At 42.3% G+C, this 11875-nt stretch overlaps 1 protein-coding gene across 1 annotated transcript in view; it reads right to left on the bottom strand.

Annotated features, from left to right (window-relative positions):
- Nucleotides 1-11512, bottom strand: part of CUNH2orf16 (chromosome unknown C2orf16 homolog) — a 12163-nt gene extending 651 nt beyond the window's left edge. Inside the window, 3 exon segments of the mRNA XM_023511821.1 lie at nucleotides 1-5263; nucleotides 7634-9180; nucleotides 9970-11512. The exon segment at nucleotides 1-5263 is cut by the window's left edge and continues 584 nt beyond it. Coding sequence (XP_023367589.1) covers nucleotides 1-5263; nucleotides 7634-9180; nucleotides 9970-11512 — 8353 coding nt within the window.
- Between the last annotated feature and the right edge of the window lie 363 nt (nucleotides 11513-11875).

The raw sequence follows: 11875 nt of genomic DNA, 5'->3' as shown, positions 1-11875 counted from the left end.
GATGGTTTCTTCCAGAAGGACTAGGAGGTCTCCTCTCAGAAGGACTGAGATGGTTTCTTCCAGAAGGACTAGGAGGTCTCCTCTCAGAGGGACTTTGAGAGCTCCTCTCTGAGAGACTATGAAGGGTTCTATCGGAGGGACTTCGATGGGTTCTCCCGTAGGGACTTCGATGGGTTCTTCCAGAGGGATTGCGAGAGCTCCTCTCAGAAAGACTGTGAATGGTTCTCTCAGAGGGACTTCGGTGGTTTTTCCTGGAGGGACTGCGGTGGTTTCTCCCAGAGGGACTGTGCGAGCTCCTCTCAGAGAGACTATGAATGGTTCTCTCAGAGGGACTGCGGGGACTCCTGTCACAGAGACTGTTGTTAATGGTTGTCTCAGAGGGACTGTGATGGTTTCTCCTAGAAGGACTGCACTCAGAGAGACTGTGAAGGGTCCTCCCAGAGGGTCTGTGAGGACTGCTTTCTGAGGGACTGTGAAGGGCTCTCCCAGAGGGTCTGCGAGGATTCCTCTCAGAGGGACTGTGAAGACTCCTCTCAGAGGGACTGGGAAGGGTTCTCCCAGAGAGTCTGCGAGGACTGCTCTCAGAGGGACTGTCAGGATTCCTCTCAGAGGAACTGTGAAGGGTTCTCCCAGAGAGTCTTCGAGGACTCCTCTCAGAGGGACTGTGAGGGGTTCTTTCCCAATAGAAGCTATGGTAGTTTCGCACCTTGTGGGCAAGTGTCTCCTTAAGGTGATTGTGCCAGGTTCTCTTCGTAGGGGAACCAGGTAGGATTCTCTTTTGGGGCTGAGCTCTGGTTCTTGGCTTGGGCAAGGTCTTAGACTCCTCACTGGAGATTTCATTTCTGTAAAAGCTTTTCTTTGGTCTGCAGCTACTATCCTTTTGAATGGTACTCAAAGCCTGCCTGACCGAGCTAGTTTGGGATCCTGTGTGCTTGGGCAGTTGGAGAGGTCTGGATTGGGAAGAACTATCTCTTTTTGGCCGATGAGCTGATCTATATTGTTCTGTTCCCCCCCACAATATGTCCTCCTGCTTAGTGGTTGAACCTTTTGGCCTTAGCTTGGCAGCAGGCCTCTTGTCTCTTTTTTGTCTTGGTGAGTTATAATATGAGTCTCTTTGTTTTAGATGGTAGTTTTTGCATGAGCTCAAATTGTCTGGCCTTATCCTGTCCTCAGGCTTCTGCCCAACAAAAGCCATAACTCTGTGTGCTGTTTGGAATGCTTGCTTTAGGGTTTGAAAAAGCAGTTGTATGAACTTGGGGTGGGAAGATTCCTTAGGTTGTCTTTTTAAAGAGGCAGTACTTCCAACTCTCTTCCTTCTTAAATGAGATGGCAATTCCCTAGAGGAATTCTCTATTGTGCTTCTACTGTTTGTGTACAATTTTGAGTTTCGTTTTCTAAGTCCCTTGGTGATTCTCTTCCTTGGATATTTTGTATCAGAGGTCTTTTTGGTTCTCACTTTAGCCCATCCTTCATTCTGATTGCTTTCAGAGTCACTCTCTGGGAAAGTGTGATCTTGAGTGAATTCATAGTGTCCAGACTTTCTAATTTCTGTCTTTTCTGCTAAGTTTGGGCTACCATATTGCCTTCGCCTGATATGAACTTGTACAGGAGTAGGAGACGGGGAAGACCCAGACTGATATTTTGTGGTAGTAGGCTTCTTGGAAGCTTGAGTATAGATTTTAGCTTTCCTTTGTGATGGTGATATAGGGCTCCTTGGTATGATGTGTCTCTCTCTTCCACGATACTTTCTGATTTGGGGTCTTTTCCCAGTTCTCAACCTAAAGCCGAGATGCAACCGAATCTCACCATGGCCTTCAGGAGTGCTTACAAGGTGGAGCTGTGGATAGATAAGAAGATAAGGCCCAAAAGTGGCCTGTACTTTGTGACAGCAATTAAATCCTGAACATCTGCCACACTGTAGGCAGATCGGATATTTGAGGACCAGACCTGAACCTACAGGTGGAGGCACATTGGGGGGTATTTGACTCCTTAAGAGCTTTGCTGCTATTTTTAGCTGCAGATCTTGCAGCAACTGGAACTGTTCTGAGTAGTCAGTCTTGTCCTGGGAAAGATAACTTGGCTTGAGGGAGTATTGGGACTCAAAAATCCTTGCCTGTGAATCACTCTGTGAATTCTCATTCTCTTCCTCTAGAACAGGATCTTCCCTATTGTAAAGTATCCCCAGGGAAGACTCTGACTTTACTAGGGGGGGAAGCTGGCCCCTTTCACATGAGATAGGCATGTGCTGGATGACTTCCTGGGATATATCACTGAGCATTGAGTTTGTTTTCCTTATTCCCACTTTAGTCCCAGAGTATCGCTGTATTATGGAAGATATGGAGCCACGTGTCCACATCCTTAAGGTTATTCTTTTCTCAGGACTATGATATAAAGTATGTCTTTGAATGTAGTTTTTGATTACTGAAGACTGAGAAATAGTATATGAGCCTTTTTCTAGCAGGCTCTGGGAAAATTCCATCAGTTCAGCTGGAATCCCAAATAAATGCTGAATAGATTGACAAGTATCTGCAGTAGTTCTTTCTGCTAGAGATGTTTGAGAACAAAGCTTCCTTTCCATAGTGTTCCCTAAGACATTCCCCAGCATTAGCATAGTGGAGAGATATTTTCTAGGTAATCTCTGCCTCCAAGCATGACTCTCCCAGACATTCTGTTGTCTGCCCAGGAAAGACTTGATAAGGCCTCTTCTTCGAGACCCTGATTCTGCCAGGAATGTCCTAGATAGTAATCTCCAGCTTTGTGATGAATAACCCTGGAGTGAGTCCTCTAGCTCCTCTCTCTGTTTCCTCTCAGTTTTCTCCTTACATGGACTTTCCACAGCATTATCTGCTTTATCAGAGGATTGATTATGAAGGCCCAAGGAAAGAGTTGAAGACTGTATCACAGTAGGGTCTTTGGACTGCAAAATACCTGTTCTAAAGTTTTTTATATCCAAACTTCTTGATACTTCTGGCGTGTCAGAATCCCAAAGGCCCCCTAATTCAGATGTAGTTTTGACAGAGCTTAAAATAAGTGGAGTTGAAGAGCTATGTAGGAACCTAGGTAAGTTAGTCCCTACTTGTGACTCTTCTGATGGTAACTTTTCAGATTTGTTATTCTCACAAATTTGTCCTAGATTCAAATCCTCAGATTTCATGACTTTTGGAGGCTCTGTTTTTATGTCTGTAGGTTTCACAGCCTGAAGCCCCTGTTTATGAGTCAATACTGTAGGTTCCTCAAATGAAGATGTTTGCCATGAGGTTAATTCTTCAGATATAACTCGACTGCTTGGCCTTGGAGTTAATTCTACAGGTTCTACCAGTTCTTGAAAATATGGCCTTGGGAATAAATCCAAACAATCCATTACTTCAATTCCTGAGCTAAGGGCTACTCCTATTGGTTTTACAACCTGAGGAATTGGTCCTGGGGCTAATTCCTCAGATTTTGAGATTTGAAAGGATGGCCCTGGGATTAACACAGTCTTTACAATTTGACACCCTGACAACTCTATTGTTTCCAAAATCCAGTGTATTGGCTCTGTGATTAAATTATTAGATTCTACATTTTGCAACCATAGCCTTGAGGTAAACTCTGAAGATCTCATATCTTGCAGTTGTGGAGTCACCTCAACATATTCTACCATTGGAGAGGTTGATCCTGGTGTTGTCACTGACTTCACAACTTGAAGTGGTGTCCCAGGGGTCATTTTCACAGATTCAACAACTTTTAGGGGTTCTACTGGGATTACCCCTACTGATAGAGCATCTTGAAGCTGTGTCCTTGCAGATTCTGTAACTTGATCTAGTGGCTTTGAACTAATACTTTTATATTCTATAATTTGACCTAGTAGTCCTGGGGCCATCTCTGAATATTTCATATTTTGATTGTTTGATTGTGTTAGCCCCATTGATACCTCCTCTTGCCAAGTCTCAGAGGTGGGTTGTACTGATTCTTCATGTCCCAAAACTTGACTTGTTTGTTTTGGGAACAAGTCTAAAGATTGTTCCATTGGCAGCCACTGCACAGAGGTCAAACTTACAGATTCTGGGACTTGGTGTCTTAATCCTAATATTATTCCTGATGATCCTACATGATGTTGTGATTTCTGGGTCAATTCTGTAGATTCCTCCACATGTAACCCTGTCTCATAAGGCAATTCCACAGATTCAGGAACTTGATGTCTTAGCCCTAGTGTCATCCCTGAAGTAGAGTTTGGGATATGAGGTAATGACTGTGGAATTGTTACTACAGATTCCTCCCTTTGCCATCTTTTCTCTGAGATCACCTCCATACGTTCAAAATCTCCAGGATAGGGCCTTGGAGATCTCTCTGCAAATCCAGTGGCTTGACTGACTGTCTTTGGGGTCATTCCAAGGAGTTCTTCCCCTTGCAGCCTTTCCTCAGAGATCAGACCCACAGTTTCTGTAATGTGATGTTTGAGCTTCGGGGAAATCCTTTCAGATTCCACAGTTTTCTGCACTGGACTTGTATATAACTCTCCCAAATCCTTAACTTGAGGCCATGACTGAGAGAGCAATTCTAGGGTTTCTGGGGTTTGGTAGGTTTTCTGTGGAATTAATTCTATGGATTTTGAGCCTTGATCCTTTAATACTGGAGTCAGATCAACAAACTTGGGGGCTTGAAGGTCTAGCTTCAGAGGCATCCCTAAAGATTCCATAACCTTACAAATGCGGCCTGGGGTTGTACCTAGTAACTTAGGGGTCAACCCCACAGATTTCTCTACAGTTTCTGGGCCTCTCTGTGCCAACTCTTGTGCCATTTCTGGAGATTCTATGGCTTGATAAATTGGTACTGAAATCAAATTTACAGATTTAGGAACTTCATGTCTTGGCTTTGAGATCATCTCAGCATACTTTATAAGATGATGGTCTGATCTAGGGATTTCAGAGGATTCTGTGATTTGATAACTTGTCCTTGGATTTTGCTCTTCACATTTTACTCTTTGAAACGATGACCCTGATAACTCCACAGACTTTATAGTTTTCTGCATAGACACTGAAGATGATTTCATGGGTTTTATACTTTGTAACTTTGGCTCTGAAGCAAACTCCATAGATTTCACACCTTGTTGCTGGGATTCTAGAGACAGATTTGACAAATTTTCTGATAGAAACATCCTCGTTGGCTCTGATGCCAACACCACTGATTTCACACCTTCCCATCCTGAATTCAATTCTTGGTAATTCATACCTTGCTGTTTGGACCCTGGTGTTAGCGCTACAGGTTTTACATCTTGAAAAGATGACTTTGGTGTAAAAGCCACAGATTTAACACATTGTGACCCAAGATATGATGTCAGCCCTAAAGAATTCATACTTTGAGGTTGTGGCCATGCGTTTGATTCCATATATCTCACATCTTGAGAATACGGCTCTGATACAAATACTTCAGATCCCTCAGAATTCATACCTTGAGGAGGTGGTTCTGGATTTAACTCCACAGATTTCACTTTTTGAAAACATGGCTCTAATGTATATGCCTCACTTTTTAAGTCCTGGAGTTCAGAGCCTGAAGTCAGTTTCACAGAATTTGCACCACAAAGCAATGGCTGTTGTTTCATCTCCACAGAGTTTACATCTTTAAGTGGTGGCTCTGGTAGAAATACTACAGATTTTACATCATTTAACTGAGGACCCAAAGCAAACACAGGTTGCACAACTTGTTGCTGTGATCCAAGGTAGTTCACCCCAAATTGGACTCCTTGAAATTCGGGCCCAGGAGTAAATTCAGAAGATTTCACACCTTGCAAGTGTGATCCAGATTGGAACAGCAGAGATTTTGTACCTTGAGTTTCTGACCCAGTGTTCAATTGAGATGGTTTCATGCTTGGTACCTGTGGCCCTGAATTAAACTTTATAGAATTCATGCATTGAAGTTTTGACTCTGAATTCAATTCAGAAGAATTTATACCTTTGATCTGTGGGCCAGAGTTGAATTCCATTGACATTATGCCTTGAAACTTTGTCCCTGCAGTCAATTCAGATTTCATATCTTGAAAATGTTGCACACATTCGATACTTCGAAGCTCTGGCCCTGGATGCAACTCAGAAGATCTCATACCTTGAAATGTTGTCCCTGAAGTCAATTCAAAAGATTTTACACCTTGCAAATGTGGCCTAGAGTTGTACCCAAGAGAATTTACACACTGAAGTTGTGGTCCTGGAACGGACACAGAATTCTCACCTTGAAAATGTGGCCCAAGGTTGTACCCAAGAGAATCTACATACTGAAGTTGTGGCCCTGGAATGGATATAGAATTCAGACCTTGCAAGTGTAGCCCAGGGTTGTACCCAGTAGAATTTACACATTGAAGTTGTGGCTCTGGAATGAAGGTAGAAGAATTCACATCTTGCAAATGTGGCCCAAGGTGGCACCCGATAGAATTTACATACTGAAGCTGTGGCTCTGGAATGGGTACAGAAGAATTTACACCTTGTGAATGCAGCCCAGAATTGTACCTGAGATGATTTACACACTGAAGTTGTGGTCCTAGAATGGATGCAGAATTCACACCTTGCAAAAGTAGCTCAAGGTTGCACTCAAGAGAATTTGCACTCTGAAGGTGTGTCTCTGGAATAGATGCAGAATTCACACCTTGCAAATGCAGCCCAGAGTTGCACCCAGTAGAATTTACACACTGAACCTGTGGTCCTGGAGTGGATGTAGAAGAATACATATCTTGCAAATGTGGCGCAGGGTGGCATCCAAGAGAATTTACACACTGAAGTTGTGGCACTGGGATGGGTGCAGAGTTCACACCTTGCAAATGCCGCCCAGGGTTGCATCCAGTAGAAGTTAAATGCTGAACATGTGGCCCTAGAGTGGATGTAGAAGAATTTACATCTTGCAAATGTGGCCCAGGATGGTACCCAAGAGAATTTACACACTGAAGTTGTGGACCTGGAATGGATGCAGAATTCACACCTTGCAAGGGCAGCTCAGGGTTGCACACAGTAGAATTTAAAGACTGAAGTTGTGGTCCTGGAATGGATGCAGAACAATTGACACCTTGTGAATGTGATGTAGGGTTGCACCTGAGAGAATTTACACACTGAAAATGTGGCTCCAGAATGGATGTAGAATTCCCACCTTGCAAATGTGGTCCAAAGCAGAACACTTTAGAATTTATACTTTGAAGTTCTGGCAAAGGATTCAACTCAGAATATTTTGTACCTTGTAACTGTGGCCCTGTATTTAATGCCATAGAACTTTTATGCTGAGTCTGTGGCCCTAGGTTCAGTTCAGAGGATTTCCCACTTTGCAATTTAGGCTCATGCTTTAATTCTAGCATTTGCTCATCTGGAAGCTTTGTCTTTGTGCACAACTCTGAGGATTTTATTCCTTGTAACTGTCTCCCAGAGTGCATATCTTGAAGCCTTGTTCCCAGGCACAACTCAGATTTCACATTGGGCAACTGTTGCTCAGAATTTAATTCCATAGATTTCTCATATTCTTGCAGCTTTGTCCCTGTACATAATTTTGGAGATTTTCTATGTTGAAAATGTGGCCTGGGACTGAACATTGTAAATTTTACACTTTCAAGCTCTGGCCATGGATTCAACTTAAGAGGTTTCTCATTTTGCGGCTGATTTCCAGCACTAAACTCAGAAGGTACCATACTGTGAATCTTTGATTCCAAGGCCAACCCAGAGAGTTTTGCAACCTGCAGTTCTGGGTCATGGTTGATCTCTGTAGAGTTCATTGTTTGAAGCTTTATCAACTCAGATTTCATGTCTTGCAACTTTGTCCCAGGGTTGAATTTCTTAGATTTTTCACCTTGAAGATGTCCTGCAGGTATCAACATAGATAATTTCCTATCTTGCATCTGTGGGGATGAGTTAGACTCCAAAGATGTCCTATCCTGTACCTTTGTACCTTGAGTCAATTCAAAAGATTTCACATTTTGCCACGTTGATCCGGGCATAAACTCCATAGATTTCATTTTTTGAAGCTTTGTTCTTGGTATCTCTTCAGATTTCAAACCCTGCGAGTGTGATCCAGAATTGAGCTCCATAGATTTTACATCTTGAAGCTTTGTTCCCAGGATCAAATTAGAAGATGTCACATCTTGCAATGGTGGGTTTAAGTTGAACTCCACAGATTCCCCAACTTGAAGCTTTGCTTGTTGTCTTGACTTAGAAGATGTCACACCTTGTAACTTTGGACCATAGTTAAACTCTACAAATTTTACATCTTGAAGTTTTGTTCCTTTCATAAACTCAGAAGATTTTTCACTTTGTATCTGTGATCCAGAATTGAAGTCTGTTGACTTCACACCTTGAAACTTGGTCCCTGAGATTACTTCAGATTTCATACCTTGAAAGTATGGTCTAGAACTGAACTTCATAGATTTTACATTTTGAAGTTTTATACCCATGATCAAATCAGAAGGTTTTATATCTTGTAACTGTGGGCCTGAGTCCAGCTCTACAGATGTCATGCCTAGAAACTTCTTCCTCGTGGTCAAATCAGATTTTTTTCCTTGTAACTTTGGACTAGGTTTAAATTCTATGCATTTCACAGCTTGAAGTTTTTCCTCTGGGATCTCTTCAGAAGATTTCACTCCCTGAAAGTGGGGTCCAGAACTGAAATCCATAGACTTTATATCTTGAAACTTTATATCCATAACCAACTTAGAAGGTTTCACATCTTGCAGCTGTGGGCCTGGGTTGAGCTCCGCCATTTTAACTTTTTGAAGTTTTGTTCTCTGTATTGACTCAGAATATTTTGCACCTTTCAACTGTGACCCAGGTTTGAAGCCTGTCGGTTTCACACCTTGAATCTTGGTCCTCTTGATCAAGTCAGAAAATGGTATACCTTTCAATTGTGACCTGGGGTTTAACTCAATAAATTTCATATCTTGGGATTCTGTCTTAGCTACTGACTTAAAAGATGTGACATTTTGCCACTGTGGCCTGGAGTTGAACTCTTCAGATTTCATACCTTGAAGCTCTGTCTGAAGAGCCAACTCAGATGACTTCATACTTTTCAGGTGTAGTAGGAAGTTCAACTCTACAGTTCCATCACTTTGTAATTGTTGCCCTTGGTTTAATACTCCAGATTTCAACCCTGAAATCTGTGGCTCTTGTGTAAACATTAGAGACTTGACGCCTTGTGTTCCTGGGGATAACTCTAAGCGTTTCACTTTTTGCAGCTGTGGCCCTGGGAACAAATCAGAAGATTGTATACTTTGTAAATTAAGCCCAGATTTGGATCCCGTAGATTTTATATCACAGAGCTTTGTCCATGATTTTATACTTCTTAATTGTACCCCAGGTTTCAAATCAGTAGGTTTGAACCTTTGAAACTGATGTTCCTGGGGTGATGCCACAGGTTGTAACCTTGACCTTGAAGTGAACTCAGATGACTTTACATCTCTCAACTGTATTATAGAGGGTTTAGATTCTACAGAAGTGACACCTTGAGATTGTAAACCAAGATTTAATACAGAGTTTGTACCTTGGCACTCTGGTCTCGGCATCCACTGGACAGATTTTATACTTCCAAGCTGTGGCTCTTGGTTTAACCCTCCACTTCTCATGCCTTGAAGCTGTGGCTCTGAGACTGATGCCAAAATTTTTTCTTTCTGCAGCTGTGCTTCTGAGGACAACACAGGAGTTTTCACACACTGCGACTGTGGCCCAAGTTTAAACTCCATAGATTTTGCCCCTTGAAGTTTTGGCCCTAGAGTCAATTCAAATGACTTCACACCCCTAAATTGCATCGAAGGTTTCAATTCTGCAGGCTTGAAACGTCGAGATTGTAGCCCAAAATTTAACCCTATAGATTTTATACCCTGGAACTCAGGTCCTGGTATCCACTGTATGGATTTCATACTTCTAAACTTTGACTCTTGGTTTAAATCCACAGTTTTCATGTCTTGAAGCTGTGACTCTGATGTTGACACCAGAATTTTCCCTCTTTGCTGCTGTGGTCCTGGGGATAACTCACGGGTTTTCACAGACTGCAACTGTGGCCCAAGGTTAAACTCCTTAGACTTTGCACTTTGAGATTTTGGCCCCAGAGTCAATTCAAATGACTTCATACCTACAGACTGTGTTGACGTTTTCAACTCTGTAGGTTTGAAACCTTGAGATTGTAGCCCAAGATTTAACCCTTCAGATTTCACAACTTGGAGCTCAGGTCTTGATATCCACTGTATGGATTTTGTACTTCCAAGCTTTGACTCTTGGTTTAAGTCCTCTTTTTTCACACCTTGAAGCTGTGGTTCTGAGGTAGACACCAGAATTTTTCCTCTTTGTAGCTGTGGTCCTTGGGACAACTCAGGCACTTTGACAGACTGCAACTGTGGCCCAAGGTTAAACTCCATAGATTTTGTACTATGAAGTTCTGGCCCTAGAGTCAATTCAAGTGACTTCATACCTCCAGATTGCATAGAAGGTTTCAACTCTGCAGGTTTTAAACCTAGAGATTGTGGCCCAAGATTTAACCCTTCGGATTTCACACCTAGGAACTCACGTCCCGGCATCCGTGGAAGAGATTTCATTCTTCCAAACTCTGGCTCTTTGTTTGACTCCACAGTTTTCATACTCGGAAGCTGTGGCTTTGAGGTTGATGTCAAGGGTTTTACTTGATGTAACTGTGATCCTGGAGTCAATTCAGGAGATTCCATACTTTGCAACTGTGGTTTACCTTTGAATTCTTCAGATTTTACATCGTGTATATTTGGTTCTGGAGTTGGTTCAGATGCTTTCAGACCTTTCAACTGTACCTCAGAGTTGAGGTCTGTAGATTTTATATCTTCAGATTTAGACTCTGGAATTAATTCCAAAGACATTACATCTTCTGACTCAGACCTACTCTTCACTTGCCCTAGATTCATACATTGCTGCTCTGGTATGTTTACAAATATCTGACCATTCTGTTCAGACTCAGGAGTTAAATCCACAGATGCCATCCCTTGAAACTGTTGCTTTGTGGCTAAATCCACATATTTTACTCCTTCAAACTCTTGTATTCTAATTACATTTGCAGATTTTACTGATGGCCTCTTTAGCCTTGGGATCGTCTTCACAGATTTTACATATTGCTGTTGTGGATCTGGAGTCTCCTCTATAGATTTTAAACTTTGAAGCTTTAATGGGATAATATCTACAAATTTCATATCTTGCATTGGTGGCTCTAAAGTCAATTCCTCACGTTCCTCACCTTGTATGTGAGGGCCTTGAAGCACCGCCATAGATTTAACATCTTGAAGCAAAGGACCTGGTCCAACACCCGTAGACTTTGCACTTTGCATCTTTACCCCAAGTTTTAATTCCACATCATTCAAATCTGGCAGCTGTGTACCTGGAACAAACTGCCCAGTTTTTAAATCTTGAATTATTAAACTTGGAGTCAACTCCACAGATTTCACAGCTTTAAGCTTGGAATCAGGGATGAATTCCATAGATTTGACATCTTCTATCTGTGACCCCAAGGTTTTCTCCACAGATTTCCTATATTCCAGCTGTGGACTTGGGGTTATCTCCATATATTTCACACCTTCCAGGGATGGTCTTAGAGTTAGGGGCACAGATTTTATATCTTCCAACTGTGATCCTGAGGTCAGCAACTCAGATTTTAAACCTTGAAGCTTTGAGCCTGGGGTTAGCTTCCCAGGTTTTGTACCTTCTGTCTGTGGCTCTGGGATTAACACCATAGATTCAACTTCTCCTGATTCTGGCTTTGGTGTTAATTGCATAGACTTCATACCTTCCAAAAGTGGCCCTGGAGTTAATGCCACAGATTTCATATCTTGTAACTGTGGCTCTGGGGTCAGCTTCTCAGATTTTAAATGTTGAAGCTTTGAGACTGGGGTCCACTCCACTAGATTTACATCTTGCAATTGTGGTCC

Source organism: Otolemur garnettii, unplaced genomic scaffold, assembly GCF_000181295.1.
Source record: "Otolemur garnettii isolate 467f Iridium unplaced genomic scaffold, OtoGar3 scaffold00022, whole genome shotgun sequence".
Classification (NCBI taxonomy): domain Eukaryota; kingdom Metazoa; phylum Chordata; class Mammalia; order Primates; family Galagidae; genus Otolemur; species Otolemur garnettii.
The sequence above is the reverse complement of the archived record's forward strand: the minus strand, read 5'-3'. Positions and strand labels throughout refer to the sequence as shown.